Source organism: Taudactylus pleione, unplaced genomic scaffold, assembly GCF_031769625.1.
Source record: "Taudactylus pleione unplaced genomic scaffold, aTauple2 ptg000403l, whole genome shotgun sequence".
NCBI classification, from domain to species: domain Eukaryota; kingdom Metazoa; phylum Chordata; class Amphibia; order Anura; family Myobatrachidae; genus Taudactylus; species Taudactylus pleione.
Window position 1 is genome coordinate 3,309,026 of NW_028284805.1, and position 25,500 is coordinate 3,334,525.

Genomic DNA, 25,500 nt, shown 5'->3' on the forward strand with positions numbered 1-25,500 from the left:
GAGGGCTGGTATACCTTGGCTGGTTGTAATAGAAGATAATCTAGTGTCACTGGGTTGACACTAAGGATGGTACACAGGAGACGTACTTAAGATGCAGGTTTGCAACTTGTGTTGCCGGGTTGACACAAGCGTTGGTACACTGGGTTACGTACCTAGGACGCTGAAGTGCGGCCTGTGTTGCCGAGTTGACACAAGCGATGATACGCTGGTTTGCACACTGAGGACTGTGAGTGTACCGTCTGGATAACACACGTGGCAGGAAGCAGGAACGCACACCGTGCCGCCCAGGTGACACAAGCGGCAGATATTATGCGGACCGTGCCGCCTCGATGGTACAAACGGCAGATAAGAAATAAAGCAGGCAGGATGACCACAACCGGAAACACGTGAAACGCAATCACCGGCATCAGAGCAGCGTTCACACCAGGAGGAAAGAGAAGCAGGAACCAATCCAGATCAATCCGGGCATGATGGACAGGAGGTAGGAGTTTCAGCGAACGCTCGCCCGGCATTAGTCTTGCCCTGCATTCACAGTGCCGCGGCTTGTGACAATTAGACTATTAATTAATATTGGTGTTGAATAATAGCGGGAGGAGGATGAGGACTGGAGAAAACCGATTAACAAGAGGTTTCAGAAGGGGAACCCACATAGACAGGGAACCTATAAAGAAGCTGGTACCATAAAGCGAGGTGCTAGTTTCATGGTGTGAGTCTAAGGAGTAAACTTCAAGTAAGATAACCACACTCCGGGCTTGATACAGTTTATTGATTAGCAGTTATTATACTGAGCACATATATTTCATAGCACGGAACATAAACATCTACATTTCCCACACAGAGAATGAATATGGGTATGTTTCCGTGTCATTTCCCTGATGTGTAACAAGTTTTTGATTTTTGTTTTAAAACATTTCCTGTCTGACTTCTCTTATATACAGCAAGCTCTGATTACTATAACACCCTCTCCTCACAGTCACAGCATGATCATGGGTATACTGTGTGACTTCTCTTATATACAGCAAGTTCTGATTACTATAACACCCTCTCCTCACAGTCACAGCATGATCATGGGTATACTGTGTGACTTCTCTGATATACAGCAAGCTCTGATTACTATAACACCCTCTCCTCACATTCACAGCATGATCATGGGTATACTGTGTGACTACTCTTATATACAGCAAGTTCTGATTACTATAATATCCTCTCCTCACAGTCACAGCATGATCATGGATATACTGTGTGACTTCTCTTATATACAGCAAGTTCTGATTACTATAACGTCCTCTCCTCACAGTCACAGCATGATCATGGGTATACTGTGTGACTTCTCTTATATACAGCAAGTTCTGATTACTATAATGTCCTCTCCTCACAGTCACAGCATGATCATGCGTATACTGTGTGACTTCTCTTATATACAGCAAGTTCTGATTACTATAACACCCTCTCCTCACAGTCACAGCATGATCATGGGTATACTGTGTGACTTCTCTTATATACAGCAAGTTCTGATTACTGTAACGTCCTCTCCTCACAGTCACAGCATGATCATGGGTATACTGTGTGACTTCTCTTATATACAGCAAGTTCTGATTACTATAACGACCTCTCCTCACAGTCACAGCATGATCATGGGTATACTGTGTGACTTCTCTTATATTCAGCAAGTTCTGATTACTATAATGTCCTCTCCTCACAGTCACAGCATGATCATGCGTATACTGTGTGACTTCTCTTATATACAGCAAGTTCTGATTACTATAACACCCTCTCCTCACAGTCACAGCATGATCATGGGTATACTGTGTGACTTCTCTTATATACAGCAAGTTCTGATTACTATAACGTCCTCTCACAGTCAGAGCATGATCATGGGTATACTGTGTGACTTCTCTTATATACAGCAAGTTCTGATTACTATAATATCCTCTCCTCACAGTCACAGCATGATCATGGGTATACTGTGTGACTTCTCTTATATACAGCAAGCTCTGATTACTATAACACCCTCTCCTCACAGTCACAGCATGATCATGGGTATACTGTGTGACTTCTCTTATATACAGCAAGTTCTGATTACTATAACACCCTCTCCTCACAGTCACAGCATGATCATGGTTATACTGTGTGACTTCTCTGATATACAGCAAGCTCTGATTACTATAACACCCTCTCCTCACAGTCACAGCATGATCATGGGTATACTGTGTGACTTCTATGATGTCTAATAAGATGTGATTTACGTGCAAAACATTTCACACATTCAGAGCAGGAATATGGCCTCTCAGCTGTGTGACTTTTTTGATGTATAACAAGTTCTGATTTACATGTAAAACATTTCTCACATTCAGAGCAAGAATACGGTCTCTCCCCTGTGTGACTTCTCTGATGTATAACAAGGTCTGTAATACTACCACATTCTTTCCCACATTCCGAGCAGGGATATGGTTTCTCGCCTGTATGTATTCGCTGATGTCTAACAAGTACTGAAACTTGTGTAAAACATTTCTCACATTCAGAGCAGGGATACGGTCTCTCTCCTGTGTGACTCCTCTGATGTATAACAAGTTTTGATTTACATGTAAAACATTTCCCACATTCAGAGCATGAATATGGTCTCTCACCTGTGTGACTTCTGTGATGTATAACAAGTTCTGATTTACATGTAAAACATTTCCCACATTCAGAGCAAGAATATTTGGATGCTCCGGTGTGAACCATCTGATGTCTAACAAGTTTTGACTTTTCTTTATAACATTTCCCACATTCTGAGCAGGGATATGGACTCTCTCCTGTGTGACTTCTCTGATGTGCAACAAGTTTTGATTTATATAGCAAACATTTCCCACATTCAGAGCAGGAGTATGGGTCCTCACCTGTGTGACTCCTCTGATGTATAACAAGTTCTGATTTAAATATAAAACATTTCCCACATTCAGAGCAAGAATATTTGGATGCTCCGGTGTGAACCATCTGATGTCTAACAAGTTTCGACTTTTCTTTAAAACATTTCCCACATTCTGAGCAGGGATATGGTCTCTCTCCTGTGTGACTTCTCTGATGTATAACAAGTCCTGTATTACTAGCAAATCCTCTCCCACATTCAGAGCAAGAATATGGTCTCTCTCCTGTATGTATTCTCTGATGTATAACAAGTTCTGATTTACATGTAAAACCTTTCCCACATTCAGAGCAGGAATATTTGTATGCTCCGGTGTGAACCATCTGATGTCTAACAAGTTTCGACTTTTCTTTAAAACATTTCCCACATTCTGAGCAGGGATATGGTCTCTCTCCTGTGTGACTTCTCTGATGTATAACAAGTCCTGAATTACTAGCATACCCTTTCCCACATTCTAAACAAGAATACGGTCTCTCACCTATATGTATTCTCTGACGTACAAGTTCTGAATTAAAAGTGTCAGTGTGTGTGAGGTCTCCTCCATCACATGAGACTGGTTCCTCCATAGTATGTGTAGATGTATAGTGTGTATGATATGTGGGTGTATAAGTGTCAGTGTCGGTGAGATTTCCTCCATCACATGAGGCTGATCCCTCCTTAGTATGAGATGGATCTTTAGAACGTTCTGTGGGTTAAAACACAGAGGTTAGAGTCATAAGATGTAAATGTCCAATTCACTCCACAGCATTAAACCCTCATTAAATTGAGAAAAAAAATAAAAATAAAGCCCCCCAGGGTAGATATATAGGACCTTGCAGCATTTGCATCAATATCCAGTTTATAGGGAGATGGAGATCCACTAAAGGATCCTTTGTACAGGAAGATGGAAATCTGCTTTAAGAAAATGCACTTCTTCAGGTACAGTGCTCAAGTCAATGAGTAAGATTAATTTCCGCATGATCTGAATAGCATCGGGAAGGAGCTCTCGGAGGTATTTAATTCAGCGCACTATTGGTGTTTAGTCACAAGAGCCGGCATTGCGCAGCGCGATGCTCTTTCCGCCACACTAAGGCCAGAAAACAGCACCATGTCTGTAGTTTTCGCGGATTTCTGCTCGTACCCCAGGAGGGATGCAAGAGATTCTTAGTCAGGCTAAACAGCGCACTTCTCCACTCTTTTCACTGTTTCATACATCTACCCCTCTGTGTGTGTCACTGCTTCATACTTCTATCCCTCCGTGTGTGTCACTGCTTCATATATCTCCCCCTCTGTGTGTGTCACTGCTTCATACATCTACCCCTCTGTGTGTGTCACTGCTTCATACACCTCCCTCTCTGTATGTGTCACTGCGTCATACATCTCCCCCTCTGTGTGTGTCACCACGTCATACATCTACCCCTCTGTGTGTGTCACCGCGTCATACATCTGCCCCTCTGTGTGTGTCACTGCTTCATACATCTACCCCTCTTTGTAGGACACTGCTTCATACATCTCCCCCTCTGTGTGTGTCACCGCGTCATACATCTCCCCCTCTGTGTGTGTCACTGCTTCATACATCTCCCTCTGTGTGTGTCACTATCATACATCTACCCCTCTGTGTATGTGTCACTGCGTCATGCATCTACCTCTCTGTGTGTGTCACTGCGTCATACATATACCTCTCTTTGTGTGTCACTGCGTCATACATCTACCCCTCTGTGTGTGTCACTGCATCATACATCTCCCCCTCTGTGTGTGTCACTGCTTCATACATCTACCCCTCTGTGTGTGTGTCACTGCGTCATACATCTACCCCTCTGTGTGTGTCACTGCGTCATACATCTCCCCCTCTGTGTGTGTCACTGCTTCATACATCTCTCCCTCTGTGTGTGTCACTATCATACATCTACCCCTCTGTGTGTGTGTCACTGCGTCATACATCTACCTCTCTGTGTGTGTCACTGCGTCATACATATACCTCTCTGTGTGTGTCACTGCGTCATACATATACCCCTCTGTGTGTGTCACTGCTTCATACATCTCCCTCTGTGTGTGTCACTATCATACATCTCCCCCTCTGTGTGTGTCACTGCGTCATACATCTCCCCCTCTGTGTCACTGCGTCATACATCTCCCCCTCTGTGTCACTGCGTCATACATCTCCCCCTCTGTGTGTGTCACTGCTTCATACATCTCCCCCTCTGTGTGTGTCACTGCGTCATACATCTCCCCCTCTGTGTGTGTGTCAGGCCACTACTCTATGCATTATATCACAGAAATACTGTTGGAGGGTGTTGGTGGTGAAACGTGTGGGGTTGTGGTGACATACACTGAACAGCTGGTATGTGGCCTGTGGTTCCTATATTGCTGGATGGAAGTATATAAGTGATGGGAATCCTGCAGTCAGATATGGTGACAGCGGCTATTTGGTGCACAGATTGAATTTATTTTGATAAAATGTAAATATATATCTTCCTGGTGAAAATTAAAAAATGTATATTTTCTTGGCCTTTACTATCAAGTAGTCGAACCATATAAATGTAACAATACGAAATAAAAAAAAAACAAGTACACTTTAAATGGCCCTAAAGGAAGTATAATAGTAGCAACAAAATGTAAAACAATGTTGCCAGAGATTTCCAGAACTGTCTCCTGATCCAGAATTAGTAAAAGGATCCCCTACATTTGTGTCAGAGGCATTTAGGCTACAGACCTGTGTATTAGATGTCTCTATGAGCAAAGCTCCACGGTGTGAGGATCCTCAAGACAGACAGTAATATGGATACGGAACTTATGTGGACTGGAGCAATGTATCAGACAGGAGAAGAAGGGGCCAATTTACTGACCCTATGGCTGGGCTTCCTGTAATTCTTCACACTGAAAACTTGGACATTAGGAAAGCATAGATATGCCTCTACTCATGCCCAAACATGCCCAAGGCAGGAGTAGGAGAGAAGAGAAGGAAGATCAATCCAATCTAGAAACACTCTCAGAGGATGAGGGAATCCGTGACTGAGAAAAAAAATTCCCAGAACAAAGCCCATCTGAAACCAGGTGTGTCAGGGTGGGCGTCCTGTGGGCCTAATGGACTTTGAAGAAATAGAGTTAACATGGGAAAGTTATACCATAACTCAATTTCTTCTTCAGGGTCCACAGGGATAACCATGGGGGCATCCTAAAGCAGTTTCCCTAAGGGTGGGGTTGCTTTTGAGTAGGAAGGAGAATCCTGCCCCCAACGGAAGCATCCCGAGAGGCAAAAAAATCAAAGGCAAAAACAAACCTAAGGAAGGTGTGGAACGGAAGCCCATGTGCCTGCACAATTGTCTAGCAGATACGCCACGGCAAACCATACATGAGGATCTGACAAAGCGGAACCACACACTTCATTCAAATGATAAACCCGGGATAACACTTTTGGAAAGTAACTATCCGGGTACCGAGAACAACTCTGTCCTAGATAAAAAAATAAATCAAAAGCACCCAGACACCCCTAAAACCATAGGGTCATAACATCTGGATGAGCACCGTTTAAAAATAAGAGTGCTAAGCTCTGTGACAGATGCGGGTTGTGGAAGGCTTCCTCGCCCTAAGCATCGTCCTAATCAGAGCTAGAGAAACATTTGGCTTTTAAGAGGGATGACTCAAGAGCCACGCCATCAAAGACAGACTAGGGAAGTCCGAGTGCAGACAAGGACCCTGTGCTAAAAGGTCCTGCCATAGAGGAAGTGGAAAGGGAAGGTCTATGGAGAGACTCTGGCGCCTGGGTCAGGCTGGAGCTATCACTATCACTGGGCCACCTTCATGCCTTAATCTCCAGAGAACCATTGGAAAAAGGGAGATCAGAGGAAAGAGGTAAGCGAGATTGAAGTCTCAGCTCGCTGCCAGAGAATCCACGAAGGGGGCTAAGGGATCTCTGGTCCTGAACCTGTACCTGGGGATCTTGTGGTTATGACATGAGGCCATGAGGTCTACGTCTGGCAAGCCCCATTTGACCACAAGGAGTTGAAAAACACCCGGGTGAAGAGCCCATTCTCCTGCGTGTATATCCTACGGCTTATGAAGTCTGCTTCCCAGTTGAGGACTCCAGGGATGAATACTGCAGAAATTGCCAAGAGATGACATTCAGCCCACATTAGGATATGTGCTACTTCCTGCATGGCTGCCCGACTTCGCGTTCCTCCCTGATGGTTGAGGTTGGCAGCTGTGGTCGCATTGTCGGACTGGATTTGGACCGACTTGCCCTGGAGAAGGTGTTGCACCAAAGTGAGCACTCTGTACACTGCTCAAAGCTCCAGGATAGTTATGGGCAGGCGACTTTCCTGCCTGGGTTATCCATCTTCCCTGAAAGGTATGGCGACCTGTCACCACACCCCATCCACGAAGGCTGGCATCCGTAGTGAGGAGCTCCCACTCTGGGATCCAGACGGGGCAACCCTTGTCCAGATGAGATGTCTGCAGCCACTATGAGAGGGAAAGCCGCACCTCCTGGCAGGATCGTCTGGGACAGGATCAGATGATACTGGTAATTCCACCATGATAGAATCAGTTGTTAAAGAGGCCTGGAGTGGAACTGGCCATATTCCACCATATCGAAGGTGGATACCAGCGACCCCAGGACCCGCATTGCTGAGTGAATGAATACTCTTCGGTTGAGGAGAAATATGTGCACACACAATTGCAGTACAGAAATCTTGTCTGCTGGCAGATAGATCCTTTGTACCCGAGAATCCAGGAATGCATACAGATGTACCATCCTGTGTTGAAGAGATCCAGGCAATGGTCAGCTGTAGCAGGCATTGTAAAACAGCCTGTGAGTGTGCCAAAATTAAGAGGTTGTCTAGGTACGGCAGGATTCTGACACCCTGACGCCTCAGGTAGGCCGTCATAACTGCCATTATCTTGGTAAAGACCCGATGGGCCATTACCAGACCAGAAGGCAGTGCCCGAAATTGGTAATGTTGCTGCAGAACAGCAAACCGCAGAAATCATTGGTGGGATGGCGTAATAGGCACATGCAGATATGCATCCTGAATGTCCAGGGACACCATAAAATCCCCAGGTTCCATTGCCATAACGATAGTTCGTAGAGTTTCCATACGGAACTTGGGCACCCGGATAAACCTGTTGAAAGATTTGAGATTCAGAATATGCCGGTGACAACCATTGGGCTTCTGAATCAAAAAGAAAATGGAATAGAAACTAGTTCCTCGAAGATCCGAATGAACAGGTATTACCACACTTAAGCTTAGAATGCAGTAAATGGCTTCCTCGAAGGCTTGGGCCTTGATGGGGTCTGATGGAAGACCAGTACAAAAAAAAAAAAAAAATAGCTGGGGAGGACGTCTCTGGAAAGTGAGAGCGTATCCATGAGAGACCACTTCTCTGACCCAGGCGTCTGTGGTTGTCTGATGGGATGAGTCGGCGAACCGCAGAAGTCGGTCTCCCACCCTGGGATCCCCCAGGAGGAGGCCCACCCCATCAGGCGGAGGAACTGTCACCAAACTTAGGAGCTGGATGTCTGGCCGCCCAAGGCTGCTTAGATCTAGACTTGGTGGTCTTGTTTGAAGCAGGGTGCCTTGCAAAGGACTGTCCTTGTGCCTTACCTTGGGGACAAAAGGCCCACCTATTAGGCTTACGGGGTAGCTGCTTATTGTAAAAAGGCATATTTTGAGGTTGGCAGATTAGCCACAATCTTGTCCAACTCTGCGTCAAACAGTCTCCAAAGAAGGGTAAAGATTCGAGGGTCTTCTTGGATTCCGTGTTCGCTGTCCAAGATATAGCCGAAGGACTCTTTGGGCGACTACCGAGGTCGCAGATGCTTTAGAAGCAAGAATTCAGTATTTAACGCAGCTTCTCCCAAATAAGAGGTCGCTTCCCGCATATTGGAGACAAAGGCCAGTTGGTTCCTGATGACATGCTTTCTTCAAGTGCATGCATCCATCTTTCAATAGCCTTAGCTACCCAGGCTGTGGCCATAGCACCAGAAAATGAGTGAACATACTTAAGAGAAGTTTATAGTTTTTTATCTGTAGCATCCTTAAGGGAAGATGTGGATGGTATAGGCAATGTAGAGCTTTTAACTAATTATGCCACATGAGAATACACGGTAGGAGGGACTTCCCATTTAGTACACTCACCAGGTGGGAAAGGGTAAAAATTAGAGTTATGGTAACACTTACCTTTTTTAACTCTCTTTCTTCGAAGTCCATAGGGTCCACACGGAGACCTTGGGGTGTAGATGGTGGATGAGGAAACCGGGCACAATGCAGATAAAGCTTTTAGCTCCCAGGATACACTGGTCAACTCTCCCTATACCCCGCCCCCGAGCACCTCAGTTTTGTGACAAGTCAAAGGCCGGAGGAGGATGAGAGAAGGAAGACAGAAAATCGGTGACCAGAACAAAGCCCATCTGAAGCCAGGTGCGTCGGGACGGGTGCCCTGTGGACCCTATGGACTTCGAAGATAGAGTTAACAAAAGGTAAGTTTTACCATAACTCATTTTCTTCTTCAGGGTCCATAGGCTCCACAGGGAGACCTTGGGGATGTCCCAAACCAGTCCTTTAAAGGTGGGGACGCTCCTGCGCTGAGAGGAGAATCCTGCACCCAAAGGACGCATCCTGAAGAGGCGAAGGTATCAAAAGCATAGAACCTCAGAAAAGTATGGACAGAGGATCACGGGGTCGCTTTACAGCTCGGTGCCACGGCGAGCCGCCCACGAGGGACCCACAGACCGAGTAGAATGAGCAGTAACAGAAGCTGTAACAGGAAGACCCGACTGCGTATAAGCCTGTGAGATTGTCATACGGAGCCATCTAGCCAATGTTTGTTTCTTTTTTTTTTAAAGGTTGTATGTAACAGCGCTCTTATGGAATTCACTAGGCTAATTGTTCTGAGTAGCAGCTTAGCTTGTGAGGCATCCTCTCACGTTTTATGACGTAATGATATGTTTCTGCACCAATGGTAATAAGAAACAAAGGGGGGGGGGGGGGGGGGGGGGGGAGTATAGTATACGTTCTATGATATGGTCTCAGTGGGCATACCTGGGTGTCCTCTGTAGCTTGTGGCAGTCAATAATACTCTAGTGTTAGTGTCCTGTACGTGAGGTTGGTAAGTAGTGTTCTGGCGGGGTGGCGTCCCATACCCCCAGGTGCACTTACTTACTCTCGACGTCCTCTATGCACACCTCCTGGTGTGCTGCGTCCTCTTGCGTTCTCCTTCAGGTATCTCCTGGTAGTTGGTGTCCCGTGTCCTCCTCCTTGTCAGCATTCTCGCTGCTGCTATGTCTGTACTACTATCCACACTGCTTTAGCTGCGAGACTTCTGGGTGATGCAATCTCATGAGATCTCGCGGCGCCCGGGCTCAGCGTCATGTGCAGTGGCTCTACTCGGTTGTGCTGCCAAGGAGACTTCTGGTGGCTTGTCAGTGGGTGCAGGTAGGTAGTGGTGTCATTATTCTCCTAGGAGGAGAATAACGACACCGCTAACTACCTACACCCACTGACAAACCCTGAGTGGTAAAGGTGTAACCGGTCGTCTTTCCTTATTTTCACATGGACTTCTGGAGTTGGCAGACACTGCATAACAATGGATCCACAGGTGGAACCGCAGAAGAGGACAGAGAAGTAGGTTTGGAGAGAAGAGATGGAATATGTATAAGAAAGAGTTGGACTCATGGTAATGGTTATTGAGGTCAAATACTGCCCAGAGCCACCCAATTGGTGAAGAAATCCTTTGAGATGCGAGGCCACGGTCTTTCTGGGATGGGTAGAGGTAGCGATGGACTGAGCAGTGACAAGGATACTTACTCCCTCTTATGGCTTCTGCTGACTGCCAGAAGAATTCCTTGAACCAAACATATGAGTGATCTAACAAGCCAGACAGCTCACGAATATGATGTCAAATAAGATAACTGGCCATTGGGTTGGGAGTACAGACCCAGAATTGTAAACATCTAGGCCGGGAAGGTGATTCTCCATTAACAACTGGGAAAGCACAGGAAAGAGGGAAGAAGACCAAGAGAGCCTTAAAGCATGCAGCAGTAGCCATCTGGAAGATGCAATATTCAGATACTACATGCAGGAAGGGAACGCAACATATGTCCACATATACTGCAAGTCCTATGATCTGTAGACAATACCAAGCCTATGGTAACTGTGACCAGATGGCTTATTCCACTGGCTGGTACACATTGTGGGGAGGTTACTTATTCCTGAGTGGGTTACTTTGTCACTAATGCTGCACAAGGATTCCCTCCATCAGCAGCCACCTATTACTGACACCTCCGACTGCTTTGCACAAGGGTAACTCGCTGCCACCAGGCTCCTACACTGGCACCGCTTGCTTCTTGGTATGCGTCGTTACCCAGCTGTAACGCCTCTAGGTTAGTGCCTGAAAATCCTCCACTGGCCACTTACTATGGATCAGTCTTGTGCTTGATAGAGGGCAGAGGGCTTGAGATTGGAGACACTGGCTCATCCTCGGGATAGGTGAAGTACAGATCAGCGTATTGTGCTAAGCTGGTAGGCACAGTATAAAAGCCTATACAGGCGTCTTTTGAAGCAGGAAAAGCTTTATTTGCGCCATTCAATTTTTTTAAAAAGGTACAAGAAATATCACATCATGCAGATGTTCTTGGACGTTCAGATGCTACACCCCATGTTCAAAGGATCTACAGATTTGAGCTCTCAAAGCCCTTCTTTTGTACCATTCTGACACAGGATACAGTAGGGGTAATCTAGCCCCAGGCCCTGTAACCTATGCACAGGGATACTTGCACTATGCACGTGTTTCCTCCTGTAGAGGATACATGGTTACCAGTGGACAGAGGGTAATGTTCTCCCCTCTGTGCTTGAGGCTACCTGGGAAGTAAGCCCAGCCCTTAGCTATTAGAAGGAAGCTGGAAGCCTAGGAGTGGGTGATGTTATCTTTATATCCCCAACTAGAAAACTTATAGGTGGGCTACTCCAGCCTTTTTCCCCTGGTCAAAAATGGTCTCCAGAGGACAGGAATCCAGACTCTGATTCAGCAATCCCCCTGCCACAGGGGACAGGTCCTCGGCCACAGTAAGGGGTACATTTACGAAGATGAGAGTTTTTAGAAGTGGAAATGTTGCCCATAGCAACCAAGCAGGTTCTACTCAACATGTAACTAACACCTTCTAGAAGATAATAGCTAGAATCGGATTGGTTGCTATAGGCAATATCTCCACTTCTAAAAACTCTCACTTTAGTAAATTTACCCCTAAGAGTATTAGAAGCCAAGAAGCGTGTAGGTTCTAGTTAGAAACCTCCACTCTCCAGGGTCTAATAAGTTACCATATATCTTCCCTGTTATGGACAGTAAGACGTTGTCCCCAATTACTAGCATTACCCATGGTCTGAAAATATGAGATATGGTAAGAACTTACCCTTGTTATCTCTATTTCTACGAAGTCCATAGGGTTCCACAGGATACCTTGGGGTATAGGTGTGACGTCAGTCGCAGGGCACCAAAGAGTTAAGCTTTCAGCCTCCCAGGATGCACTAGGTCCCCCTCCTATACCCCGCCCCCGGGCCAAGGCACCTCAGTTAGTTACCAAGCCATAGGCCGGAGGATGAGAAGGAAGAGAGAGAACAAAGATCTGGACACATACAAGAATCACATTCTCACCAGAGGGAGACGGAAAACCGGTGACCAGAGCAAAGCCCATCTGCAGCACAGGTGCGACAGGGCGGGAGTCCTGTGGAACCCTATGGACTTCGTAGAAATAGAGATAACAAGGGTAAGTTCTTACCATATCTCATATTTTCTACTTCAGGGTCCATAGGGTATCCACAGGATACCTTGGGGATGTCCCAAAGCAGTATCCTTTAAGGGTGGGGACGCTCCTGTGCAGAAAGGAGAATCCGCCGCCCGAAGGAAGCATCCTGAGAGGCGAAGGTGTCAAACCTGTAATACCTCACGAAGGTATGGACAGAAGACCACGTAGCAGCCTTGCAGATCTGAACTGCCGAGGCACCACATCGAGCTGCCCACGAAGGACCCACAGACCTAGTGGAATGAGCCTTCAGAGAAGGAGGGACCGGTAGGCCTTCATGAAGATAAGCTTCAGAAATAGCCATACGGATCCAGGCTGCCAAAGTTTGCTTTGAAGCAGGCCAACCCTTTTTACAGAAGCCATAGAGGACAACAAAACGTCCGACTTCCTAAACAAAGAAGTGCGGTCAACATAAGTCCTTAAGGCCCGCACAACACCCAAAGAGGCCTCACCCACGGAAAGACCCGGTGAGTTAAAGGCCGGAACAACTATTTCCTCGTTAACATGAAACTGGGAAACAACTTTGGGAAGAAACTCGGGCCGAGTGCGGAGCACTGCCCTGTTCCCATGAAAAACCAAGAAAGGGGGTCTACAAGAAAGAGCCCCTAACTCAGAAACACGTCTGGCTGAAGCAACGGCCAGAAGGAAAACAGTCTTAGCTGTTAGCCATTTAATATCCACTGAGCCCAGTGGTTCAAACGGCGGTCCTTGGAAAGCCCTCAGGACCACAGCCAAATCCCAAGGCGCCACAGGTGGAACAAAGGGCGGCTGAATACGGAGAACACCTTGCATAAAGGTGCGCACATCCGGGATTGTAGCAATCCTACGGTGAAACCAGACAGATAGGGCCGAAACCTGTACCTTCAAAGAAGCAAGGCGAAGCCCATGATCTAGTCCCGCTTGCAGGAAGGCGAGAATCCGAGACAGACGAAACTCCCGCGGTGCATAACCTCTCGGTCGACACCACTGGAAGAACGTATGCCACACGCGATGGTATATCCTCGCGGAAGACGGTTTCCGAGCTCGTAACATGGTACGCACCACAGAGCTGGAAAACCCCCAGGACCTCAGCATGGCCGTCTCAACAGCCACGCCGCCAAAGACAGCCGAGTCAGGTCCGGGTGAAGACAAGGACCCTGAGACAGAAGGTCCGGTCGTAGCGGCAACCGCAGAGGACTGTCCACGGACAGACCCTGAAGGTCTGAGAACCAGTGCCGTCTGGGCCACGCGGGAGCTATCAACAGGAGCGTCCCTCCTTCCTGTTTGAATTTCCGGATTACCCGTGGAAGAAGGGAGACCGGAGGGAACAGGTATGCGAACCTGAACGTCCACCGGACGGACAGAGCATCCACCAGAGACGCCCCTTCGTCTCTTGTGCGAGACCCGTACACCGGCAACTTGTTGTTGTGCCGGGACGCCATGAGGTCGATTTCTGGAAGACCCCACCTGTCCACCAGTAGTTGAAAAACGTCCGGGTGCAGGGACCATTCCCCTGGATGAACGTCCTGGCGACTTAGAAAGTCCGCCTCCCAATTTAGCACTCCCGGGATGAAGACCGCTGATATGGCCGGAAGATTGCGCTCCGCCCAAACCAGGATCCGAGAGACCTCTACGAGAGCCGCCCGACTGCGAGTTCCTCCTTGCCTGTTTATGTAGGCCACGGTGTTAGCATTGTCCGACTGGACCTGCACCGGGTGACCCTGGAGAAACCGCTGTGCCTGCAGGAGAGCATTGAAGACCGCACGGAGTTCCAAGATATTTATTGGAAGCTCCGCTTCTGTCGGTGTCCACCTGCCCTGGAACAAGTGTGGACCCGAAACTGCTCCCCAGCCCCGAAGACTGGCGTCCGTTTTCAACAGGACCCAATTTGGAACCCAGAACGGACGTCCCTTGTTGAGGTGGGTCGTCTTTAACCACCACGCAAGGGACAGGCGAACCTCCGGGGTGAGCACAATCGTCTGGAACTTCAGAGACTGAGGCAGCCCGTTCCACTTGGACAGGATCAGGTGCTGCAGAGGTCTGGAGTGAAACTGGGCGTATTCCACCATGTCGAACACCGACACCATGGAGCCCAGTAACCTCATCGCCGAGTGTAAGGACACCCGGCGGCTGTGCAGACAACTGCGCACCCTTGACTGTAAAGCAGAGATCTTGTCCTCCGTCACGAAGATCCTTTGCTGTCCCGAGTCCAATAAGGCTCCAAGATGCTGAATCCTCCTAGACGGGATTAGAGTGGACTTCTGCCAGTTGATTAGCCAGCCGTGCCGTTGCAGCAGTGCAATGGTCAGGTCCAAGTGGTGTAACAGGAGCTCTGGAGATCCTGCCACCAATAACAGGTCGTCCAAGTACGGCAACATGCGGACTCCTTGCAGCCGCAGAGAAGCCGCCATGACCGCCATAGCGTCCTGTATGTCCAATGACACCATGTAGTCCCCAGGTTCCAGCGCCAGAATGATGGACCGTAGGGTCTCCATCCGAAACTTCGGGACCCGCAAAGACTTGTTGAGTGCTTTGAGGTTGAGAATCGGACGATATGACCCATTGGGTTTCTGTACCAAAAATAGAAACCCTGGCCCCTCTGGGAGAATGGAACAGGCACTATAACTCCAGCCTGGAGCATAGTGTGCAATACTTTCCGCAGCTCCGTAGCCTTGTTCCGGTCTGATGGTAGACCCGTGGTGAAGAATCGAGCCGGGGGTCTGTGCCGGAAGGAGAGGGCGTACCCGTGAGAGACCACCTCCAGAACCCAAGTGTCTGTCGTAGTGAACGACCAACACCGGGAGAACTGCAGCAGGCGGCCTCCCACCCTGGGATCCCCCAAGGGGAGACCCGGACCGTCAGGCCGCAGGCTTGTCATCTGGCTTGGGGGCCGGACGTCTGGTACTCCATGCCTGTTTCCGGGGCTTGACCGATTTCTTAGGGCCAGCCTGTCGAGGAAACGACTGTGGTTTGGGCCTGCCCTGGGCCCTAGATGACCGAAAGGACGATGGTCCAGAACCAGAAGGAGCAGCGGCCGACGGGAGACAAGCAGATTTGGCTGCCGCCAGCGTGGCCACAATCTTATCCAGATCCGGACCGAAGAGAACTTCTCCGGTAAACGGCAACGCTTCCAGACCTTTCTTGGATCTGCGTCCGCCTTCCAGGATCGCAGCCACAAGGTGCGACGAGCAGCTACCGCTGCTGAAGAAATTCTAGACACCAGAGTACTAATGTCTAGAGCCGCCTCGTTGATGTAGGTGGCCGAATCACGGAGATTGCCAATCAACTCCGCCTGTTCGGCCGGACAGTCGGATTCAAAAGAAGCCTCTAATGAATCCGCCCAGCGCTCCATCGCTCTGGCAACCCAGCAAATGGCCATAGCCGGCCGTGCTGCCCCCCCTGCAAGGGAATAAGCGGACTTCAGGCAGATTTCTACCTTGCGGTCCGTAGCATCCTTAAGGGAGGACATGGATGGCATCGGCAATGTGGCACTACGGACAAGACGGGTCACGTGAGAATCCACCTGTGGAGGGGATTCACACTTAGCAAAATAATTATCCGCGAACGGATAAGCCACCGCCAGGCGTCTCTGCGGCTGGTATCTTTTGCCAGGTTGTTTCCACGCCTCCTCTAAATGGTCCACCAACTGACCCGAAAGAGGAAAGACTGTGGCATCGCCCTTCACATCTTTGAAAAAGGCATACTTAGATTTAGCCGCTGGGGGAACTTCGTCCTCAATCACCAAGGCTGTGCGGACCGCCCGAATAAGTCCAGGAATATATACTTTGGACTTAGCATCAGCGTCCTTAGTATGGAAAGGTTCCTGATCGTAAGGATCCAGAATCTCCCCATCATCAGACGTCCCTTCGTCATCCTCATAAGGAGCGGACAGAGACGCCACCGGCCTTTTATGAGGCCGCATCACAGACTCCCCTTGCAACACATCCGACAAGTGCTGTACAGAACTCGTCAGGGAGTTAACCCACGCTGGCTCCTGAGAACCCGGGAGCGGGGAAATAGGGAGACTGTGGGGTACCACCAATTGTCGTGGGAACCCCTGCATGGGTGACGACACCACAGACTGCTGGGACAAACCCATCGGAGTAAACGCGGGCTGCGGAGCTAACTGGCCCACTAAAGCTGTTAACGCCTGAGCGAAACAAGCCCAGGGCGGCTCCTGTACCGGTGCTGTAACCGTAATAGGCCGCGCCATGGACAAACACTGCCGGCAAAGGCCCTCCGCGCTACCCTCCCCCTCCGCTAACGGTACTTTGCACGTGGTACACTGTAGCCGGAGGGGAAAATCACTTTCAGACATGATGGCACCACGTATGTGACCTCTCTCACCAATTAAGTATTAAATAGGCGAGAGACCACCCTGCAGCACCGCACCGCAAGGGCTTTAGCAGAAAGAACAGGGACAGTAATAAAGCTGACAGTTTAGAGAAGAAAAGTTACAGGCAGCGCTAGCACAGTCACATACAATGCAGAGAAATAACAATTCCTGCACTAACAGCGCTGATCACTCAACTACACAGACACAGGGCCTGGTAGGACACAGCGCTGCATACACAGACCTGAGCCACAGCGGAGGAGAGGTATGCGGGGGGACCCAGACCACGATGCTTCCTTCCAGACTTCCAGCAGCGTTCACCATGCGTTGCAGAGAAGATGGCCGCCGAGGAGCAGAGAGAAGCTGGCCTGGGGGAGGAGCGCTGACACAGGACCAGTCAGCACAGTGCAGAGAGGGCTGTGTGCAGCGGGGGAGGCGCCGGCTGTGAGACAGGGAAGGCGCGCTCCCCTGGCATGCATTTAACCCCTGGGACGCCGCAGCGCTACCGCTCTGCTGCGGTCCGCTGTCCCAGGGGGTAGTGGAAGCGCAGGTTGGTCGCCTGGCTCCACGCTGCAGCCAGTCCCCAGGGAGCCCCCTGCCTGGGGACTTAGGACCATGTGATCAGCGGGGACCCACCGCGGGACCCCGCTGCTTACCTCTGTCCCCCTTGAATCCGGCCATGGTCCGGAGCATCTGGGGTCACCGCTAGCTGTGACCCCAGACGCCCACCAGCATCCCCGGATCAGTACCGGCGTTCTGGTACCGGCGGGGTGTAGGGAAGACAGCATGGACGTCAGGACTGACTGTCCATGCTGTTCATCCAGATGTGCAGCCACAGCTGCATGAAGAAAAAGCTTCAGGGGCTCTTCTAGCCCCCACTCCAACAGGTGCACCCGACTCCGGCCGGGCACCAAACTAAACTGAGGTGCCTTGGCCCGGGGGCGGGGTATAGGAGGGGGACCTAGTGCATCCTGGGAGGCTGAAAGCTTAACTCTTTGGTGCCCTGCGACTGACGTCACACCTATACCCCAAGGTATCCTGTGGATACCCTATGGACCCTGAAGTAGAAAAAACCCTGCTCAATGAGCTACTGAGTCAGGATAGTTATATGACCTCACACAGCCTGACTCCAATCCAGGGGCGTCTTAAGAGAGGAGGGGGCTCGTGTGCATTCCCTGTGCGGGGCACCCTCCTCTCTCCCCGATGGCTGGCAGCCGACTGATGCGGCTGGCCAGCCACCGCCACATTAGTAGACTCCGGGCACAATCTAGTGCCCGGAGTCTACTGCGCATGCGCAGAACCCCGAAAAAATGGCCTCCGCGGCCATTTTCCGGTGGTCTGAGCAGAGCTGACACCTGACGCGGGACCACAGACAGGCTAGTTTAAAATAATAAGGGTGCAAGGGGTGCGGGGCCCCCCTGTGCCTGGGGGCCCGTGTGCCGCGCACACACTGAACCCATTATAGATACGCCACTGCTCCATTCCTCACACCTACATGCCACACGCCTGTAACATTTACATGACATTACATATTTTATACCATACATAAGTGCTAGTGTATAGCTTAGCTCAGACCATATCAGGAATATCCTTACAGAGCACTTCATGTATAGATATTACTATTAATAGTGCACAGGGAGGACCATGGGTAATGTCACATGTGGTGAGGTCAGTAGGATCTTGGGAAATGAGACAATGGGGTACATTTACAAAAGAGAGGAGTTTTTAGAAGTGAGTTTTAAAAGTGATGTTGCCTATAGCAACCAATCGCATTCTAGCTATTATCTTCCAGAAGATGCTAGTTAAATGTTAAGTAGAATCTGATTGGTTGCTATGGGCAACATCACTTTTAAAACTCACTTCTAAAAACTCTGTTTAGCATTTACCCCAAAGTCTCTCTCCATTGCTTAGGGAATGAATGACTACAATGTGTCAGAGGTAAGAATGACATCTCTTGTAGTGATATATGACAAATGCCTGAGAGTGTGGGGAGGAGACTGGTCAGATCTCTGGGCTGGTAACACACAGTGACATGATGTGAGGGGGAGAGCAGGAGTATAATAGGGGCTGATGGCTCCTGACTCCCCCACTGGGCAGATATGGATAAGAGATTGCTGTAGTGACAGAGGAGGGTGTAGGATTAGAGATGGCTGTAGTGACAGAGGAGGGTGTAGGATAAGGGATGGCTGTAGTGACAGAGGAGGGTGTAGGATAAGAGAGTGCTGTAGTGACAGAGGAAGGTGTAGGATAAGAGATTGCTGAAGTGACAGAGGAAGGTGTAGGATAAGAGATGGCTGTAGTAGTGACAGAGGATGGTGTAGGATAAGAGATGGCTGTAGTGACAGAGGAGGGTTTAGGATAAGAGATTGCTGTAGTGACAGAGGAGGGATTAGGATAAGAGAGTGCTGTAGTAGTGACAGAGGAGGGTGTAGGATAAGAGAGTGCTGTAGTAGTGACAGAGGAGGGTGTAGGATAAGAGAGTGCTGTAGTAGTGACAGAGGAGGGTGTAGGATAAGAGAGTGCTGTAGTAGTGACAGAGGAGGGTGTAGGATAAGAGTGCTGTAGTAGTGACAGAGGAGGGTGTAGGATAAGAGATTGCTGTAGTGACAGAGGAGGGTGTAGGATAAGAGATGGCTGTAGTAGTGACAGAGGAGGGTGTAGGATAAGAGATGGCTGTAGTAGTGACAGAGGATGGTGTAGGATAAGAGATGGCTGTAGTGACAGAGGATGGTGTAGGATAAGAGATGGCTGTAGTGACAGAGGAGGGTGTAGGATAAGAGAGTGCTGTAGTAGTGACAGAGGAGGGTGTAGGATAAGAGTGCTGTAGTAGTGACAGAGGAGGGTGTAGGATAAGAGAGTGCTGTAGTGACAGAGGAGGGTGTAGGATAAGAGATTGCTGTAGTGACAGAGGAGGGTGTAGGATAAGAGATGGCTGTAGTGACAGAGGAGGGTGTAGGATAAGAGAGTGCTGTAGTGACAGGAGGGTGTAGGATAAGAGAGTGCTGTAGTGACAGAGGAAGGTGTAGGATAAGAGAGTGCTGTAGTGACAGAGGAGGGTTTAGGATAAGAGAGTGCTGTAGTGACAGAGGAGGGTGTAGAATAAGAGATGGCTGTAGTGACAGAGGAGGGTGTAGGATAAGAGATGGCTGTAGTGACAGAGGAAGGTGTAGGATAAGAGATTGTTGTAGTGACAGAGGAGGGTTTAGGATAAGAGAGTGCTGTAGTGACAGAGGAGGGTGTAGAATAAGAGATTGCTGTAGTGACAGAGGAGGGTGTAGGATAAGAGATGGTTGTAGTGACAGAGGAGGGTGTAGGATAAGAGATGGCTGTAGTGAGAGAGGAGGGTGTAGGATAAGAGAGTGCTGTAGTGAGAGAGGAGGGTGTAGGATAAGAGAGTGCTGTAGTGACAGAGGAGGGTGTAGGATAAGAGAGTGCTGTAGTGACAGAGGAGGGTGTAGGATAAGAGAGTGCTGTAGTGACAGAGGAGGGTGTAGGATAAGAGTGCTGTAGTAGTGACAGAGGAGGGTGTAGGATAAGAGTGCTGTAGTAGTGACAGAGGAGGGTGTAGGACAAGAGAGTGCTGTAGTAGTGACAGAGGAGGGTGTAGGATAAGAGATTGCTGTAGTGACAGAGGAGGGTGTAGGATAAGAGATGGCTGTAGTAGTGACAGAGGAGGATGTAGGATAAGAGTTGGCTGTAGTGACAGAGGAGGATGTAGGATAAGTGATGGCTGTAGTGACAGAGGAGGGTGTAGGATAAGAGATTGCTGTAGTGACAGAGGATGGTGTAGGATAAGAGAGTGCTGTAGTGACAGAGGAGGGTGTAGGATAAGAGATTGCTGAAGTGACAGAGGAAGGTGTAGGATAAGAGAGTGCTGTAGTGACAGAGGAGGGTGTAGGATAAGAGATTGCTGTAGTGACAGAGGAGGGTGTAGGATAAGAGATTGCTGTAGTGACAGAGGAGGGTTTAGGATAAGAGATTGCTGTAGTGACAGAGGAGGGTGTAGGATAAGAGATTGTTGTAGTTACAGAGGAGGGTGTAGGATAAGAGATTGCTGAAGTGACAGAGGAAGGTGTAGGATAAGAGAGTGCTGTAGTGACAGAGGAGGGTGTAGGATAAGAGATTGCTGTAGTGACAGAGGAGGGTGTAGGATAAGAGATTGCTGTAGTGACAGAGGAGGGTTTAGGATAAGAGATTGCTGTAGTGACAGAGGAGGGTGTAGGATAAGAGATTCCTGTAGTGACAGAGGAGGGTGTAGGATAAGAGATTGCTGTAGTGACAGAGGAGGGTTTAGGATAAGAGATTGCTGTAGTGACAGAGGAGGGTGTAGGATAAGAGATTGTTGTAGTTACAGAGGAGGGTGTAGGATAAGAGATTGCTGTAGTGACAGAGGAGGGTGTAGGATAAGAGATTGCTGTAGTGACAGAGGGTTTAGGATAAGAGAGTGCTGTAGTGAGAGAGGAGGGTGTAGGATAAGAGATGGCTGTAGTGACAGAGGAGGGTGTAGGATAAGAGATGGCTGTAGTGACAGAGGAGGGTGTAGGATAAGAGAGTGCTGTAGTGACAGAGGAGGGTGTAGGATAAGAGATTGCTGTAGTGACAGAACAAGGAGAATATGTGACTGTTCTGTACTTAGTGATTATTACTCACCTGTGCTGATAGCTGTAGGGATTTCCTCCTCCTTACACTGCTGATCACCCATCACATACGTCTCTTCTTCTACCATTATGTTTTCTACTTTAGTAAGTTCTTCAACCTGAATAGCCCACAAGACAATACAAATAACATACATATAATAATGACTGATTTAATTCAGAGTAAACAGAAGACATCAGTGTATGAGACCCGCACAGCTGTCCTACAGATCATATACTGTAGCGTCACTTTGGTATTGGGCAACTCCCTAAATTTCACCTACCTGATCCTCCTGTGGGTTATTGTACTTTTCTTCTGTATGATCCTGAGGACGGGGACATCTCTCTGGGGTATTCCTGTTACTGGCCCCATCTGTAGGAGACACACAGTGACTGATTACACTGTATATATGTGATTATCAGATGATGTGTATATAGGTGGCCCCATAGCTGCTCTCCCCATTACAGTGACAGTCTCCTCTTACCCAGTGATGTGAGGGGCCGGTGATTCTCCATCATCACGTCCTTGTACAGACCCCTGTGTCCTTCTATATACTCCCACTCCTGCATGGAGAAATAGACAGTGACGTCCTCACACCTTATAGGAACCTGACACACACAATGATACAGTCATCACCCAGACACATCCCCTGGTGTTACTGTATAATGTCCCATTCCCAGCAGTCACCTCTCCGGTCATCACCCAGACACATCCCCCGGTGTTACTGTATAATGTCCCATTCCCAGCAGTCACCTCTCCAGTCATCACCCAGACACATCCCCTGGTGTTACTGTATAATGTCCCATTCCCACCAGTCACCTCTCCAGTCATCACCCAGACACATCCCCTGGTGTTACTGTATAATGTCCCATTCCCAGCAGTCACCTCTCCAGTCATCACCCAGACACATCCCCTGGTGTTACTGTATAATGTCCCATTCCCACCAGTCACCTCTCCAGTCATCACCCAGACACATCCCCTGGTGTTACTGTATAATGTCCCATTCCCAGCTGTCACCTCTCCAGTCATCACCCAGACACATCCCCTGGTGTTACTGTATAATGTCCCATTCCCAGCAGTCACTTCTCCAATCATCACCCAGACACATCCCCTGGTGTTACTGTATAATTTCCCATTCCCAGCAGTCACCTCTCCGGTCATCACCCAGACACATCCCCTGGTGTTACTGTATAATGTCCCATTCCCAGCAGTCACCTCTCCGGTCATCACCCAGACACATCCCCTGGTGTTACTGTATAATGTCCCATTCCCAGCAGTCACCTCTCCAGTCATCACCCAGACACATCCCCTGGTGTAACTGTATAATGTCCCATTCCCAGCAGTCACCTCTCCAGTCAGCAGCTGAATGATCTTGTTGGTGAGTTCCAGGATCTTCTGGTCATTGTGTCTCTCATGTATCAATGAGTGAGGTGGAGGCACCGTGATGGGGCTCTGGGTCCTGCTCAGTCCTCCTGACACACGGGGACGGCTGCTGGGTGTCTCACACTCACCGGATGTCTTCTTCACTACTGTGTAATCCTGTGTATTGAGTGACATTAATGTATACACTGTGACTTTTCAAGAATTGCCTATCTCCACAGTCAGGTCCCTGTGTTAGTAATAGAGATAATAGTGATGTCACTGTGACACTCCCAGACTCCCTCACCTCCCCAGTCAGGTCCCTGTGTTAGTAATAGAGATAATAGTGATGTCACTGTGACACTCCCAGACTCCCTCACCTCCCCAGTCATGTCCCTGTGTTAGTAATAGAGATAATAGTGATGTCACTGTGACACTCCCAGACTCCCTCACCTCCCCAGTCATTATTATACCATTGATGGTTATCACCGATGGTACCATTGATGGTGTCCATCGATGGAAAACCACCGATGGCCATCCCTAGAACACAGAGAGACACTACAAGACCAGTCTGAACTTGCCAGTTGCATGGTTAGTGGAAGAATGGTTAAACTACGGTTATTTCATTTTTTTTTTTACTCCTGTTCCCAAAAGCTTCCAAAAAAAAAAAAGATTCTAACAAAGAGAGATTGTATTTAAGTCAGGCCCTGACAAATTTTTCTAAAATCTAGGAGCCAGGGCGAAAGTGTAGGAGCCAGATCACAAAAAAAAAATAAGACAGGATTAATAGTGTGTTTTGCAGCTGTTACACAGCACGTGGGGTAGTGGTTACCTCCTTGCTTTTGCTGGGAGCCCCCGGCTGGGTCACTGTTTCCTCTCTGCAGTGTCCACCTTCCCTGTCTCCTTCCTGCACAGAGCTCAGCTTGCCGAAGGAGTGCTGGTTGCTATATGGGCCCGGCCCCACCAACATTACACCTGCCCGATGGATGCAGTGAAAACAGGTGCAGCGGAGAAGACGCTTAGCAGGGGTGACGCCGTGTGGCGATTGGCTGGGGGGAGGAGGCGCGCGGTGATTGGCTTGCTAAACGCCGCGTGGCGACCTGGCCCCCGGGATTTGTCGAGCCCTGATTTAAGTGTATAACATACTTTATGTACAAAAAAATTAAACATACACTTTTTATTAGATATTCAAGGTCAATGGTCACATCATGTTACCTTGAAAAGTCAATATTTAAATATAAAAACATTTTTTTTTTTAACTTCAAAACAAGACCAATGTGACACTTCTACCACACAGGTCACACGTACCACACGCCGATCACTATGCACAGGTCACACGTACCACACGCCGATCACTATGCACAGGTCACACGTACCACACGCCGATCACTATGCACAGGTCACACGTACCACACGCCGATCACTATGCACAGGTCACACGTACCACACGCCGATCACTATGCACAGGTCACACGTACCACACGCCGATCACTATGCACAGGTCACACGTACCACACGCCGATCACTATGCACAGGTCACACGTACCACACGCCGATCACTATGCACAGGTCACACGTACCACACGCCGATCACTATGCACAGGTCACACGTACCACACGCCGATCACTATGCACAGGTCACACGTACCACACGCCGATCACTATGCACAGGTCACACGTACCACACGCCGATCACTATGCACAGGTCACACGCTGATCTCTATACACAGGTACCACATAACACACAGTAATCACTATACACAGGTCACACATACCACATGCTAATCACTATACACAGGTCACACGTACCACGCGCTGATCACTATACACAGGTCATATTGGTACTACACCTGATAATACTGAGCTCCTAAATCCAGGTGCTGATGGTCTCTCTCAGGGTCGGAAGTAAAGATGTTTGTGTAGTGTGTGTACATGTGCTATCAGATATGGAGGAGGACTTAAATCTAAACACTAGAGGTAGTGTATGTAAATGTATACATTTGCTCTGACTAGTGGTAGTAAAATAAAAGACCTAATCCTGCTCAGATTTCGGACATTTTCATGAAGACCATCAGTCCCTGTGAAACATCAGCGGTCTTATACAAAATGGCGCCTGCACAGGAGACATCACGTGACCAGCTTAAACTCTACTTCAGCATTCTTTGTGTAGACGTCTTTCAGGCTGCTGATTGGTTGTTATGTGTAAACAATATTACCCATGATCCTCTCCTGCTGGTGATGTGTGTAATGTATCTGTGTTGTGGTCAGTGTCTGTCTGATCTCTACATCAGGGGGCAGGTGACCTGTGGCTCTCCAGCTGCTGAGGAACTACACATCCCAGCATGCCCTATAACAGCAGCACTGTGGCAGGGCATGCTGGGATGTGTAGTTCCCCTGCCCCTGGTGTAATAACAGGAGCAATGTGACAGAGGGGCCCATTTATTAAGGATCGCATTTTGCAATGCGATCAGGGCATGCAGTACCGCCCATGATCGCATTGCAAAAGGCGATCAT

The 25,500-nt window shown here is 48.8% G+C and overlaps 2 protein-coding genes across 2 annotated transcripts in view; both read right to left on the reverse strand.

Moving 5' to 3' along the window:
* The window catches only part of LOC148506465 (uncharacterized), a 54,115-nt gene extending 31,097 nt beyond the window's left edge, over positions 1 to 23,018 (reverse strand). Inside the window, 1 exon segment of the mRNA XM_088446737.1 lies at positions 22,975 to 23,018. The gene's annotated coding sequence lies outside the window, so the exon portion shown is untranslated.
* LOC148506466 (uncharacterized) lies at positions 751 to 25,033 on the reverse strand. The gene is made up of 6 exons (XM_088446736.1): positions 24,837 to 25,033; positions 22,975 to 23,166; positions 22,112 to 22,190; positions 21,911 to 21,999; positions 21,643 to 21,748; positions 751 to 3,590 (listed from the first exon to the last, which is right to left on the reverse strand). The coding sequence occupies exons 1-6, from the start codon at positions 24,918 to 24,920 to the stop codon at positions 2,197 to 2,199; spliced, it is 1,944 nt and encodes a 647-aa protein (XP_088302862.1). The 5' UTR covers positions 24,921 to 25,033; the 3' UTR covers positions 751 to 2,196.
* Positions 25,034 to 25,500: the final 467 nt, after the last annotated feature.

Excerpts from the sequence above, each read along its gene's own strand:
- LOC148506466 (XM_088446736.1), bottom strand. The coding sequence starts at position 24,920 with ATGTACACACACTACACAAACATCTTTACTTCCGACCCTGAGAGAGAC. Across the intron at positions 22,000-22,111 it reads CCGGCCCCTCACATCACTGG|ATGGGGCCAGTAACAGGAAT; the intron begins GTAAGAGGAGAC and ends TGTCTCCTACAG. Across the intron at positions 3,591-21,642 it reads CCCTACAGCTATCAGCACAG|AACGTTCTAAAGATCCATCT; the intron begins GTGAGTAATAAT and ends TTTAACCCACAG.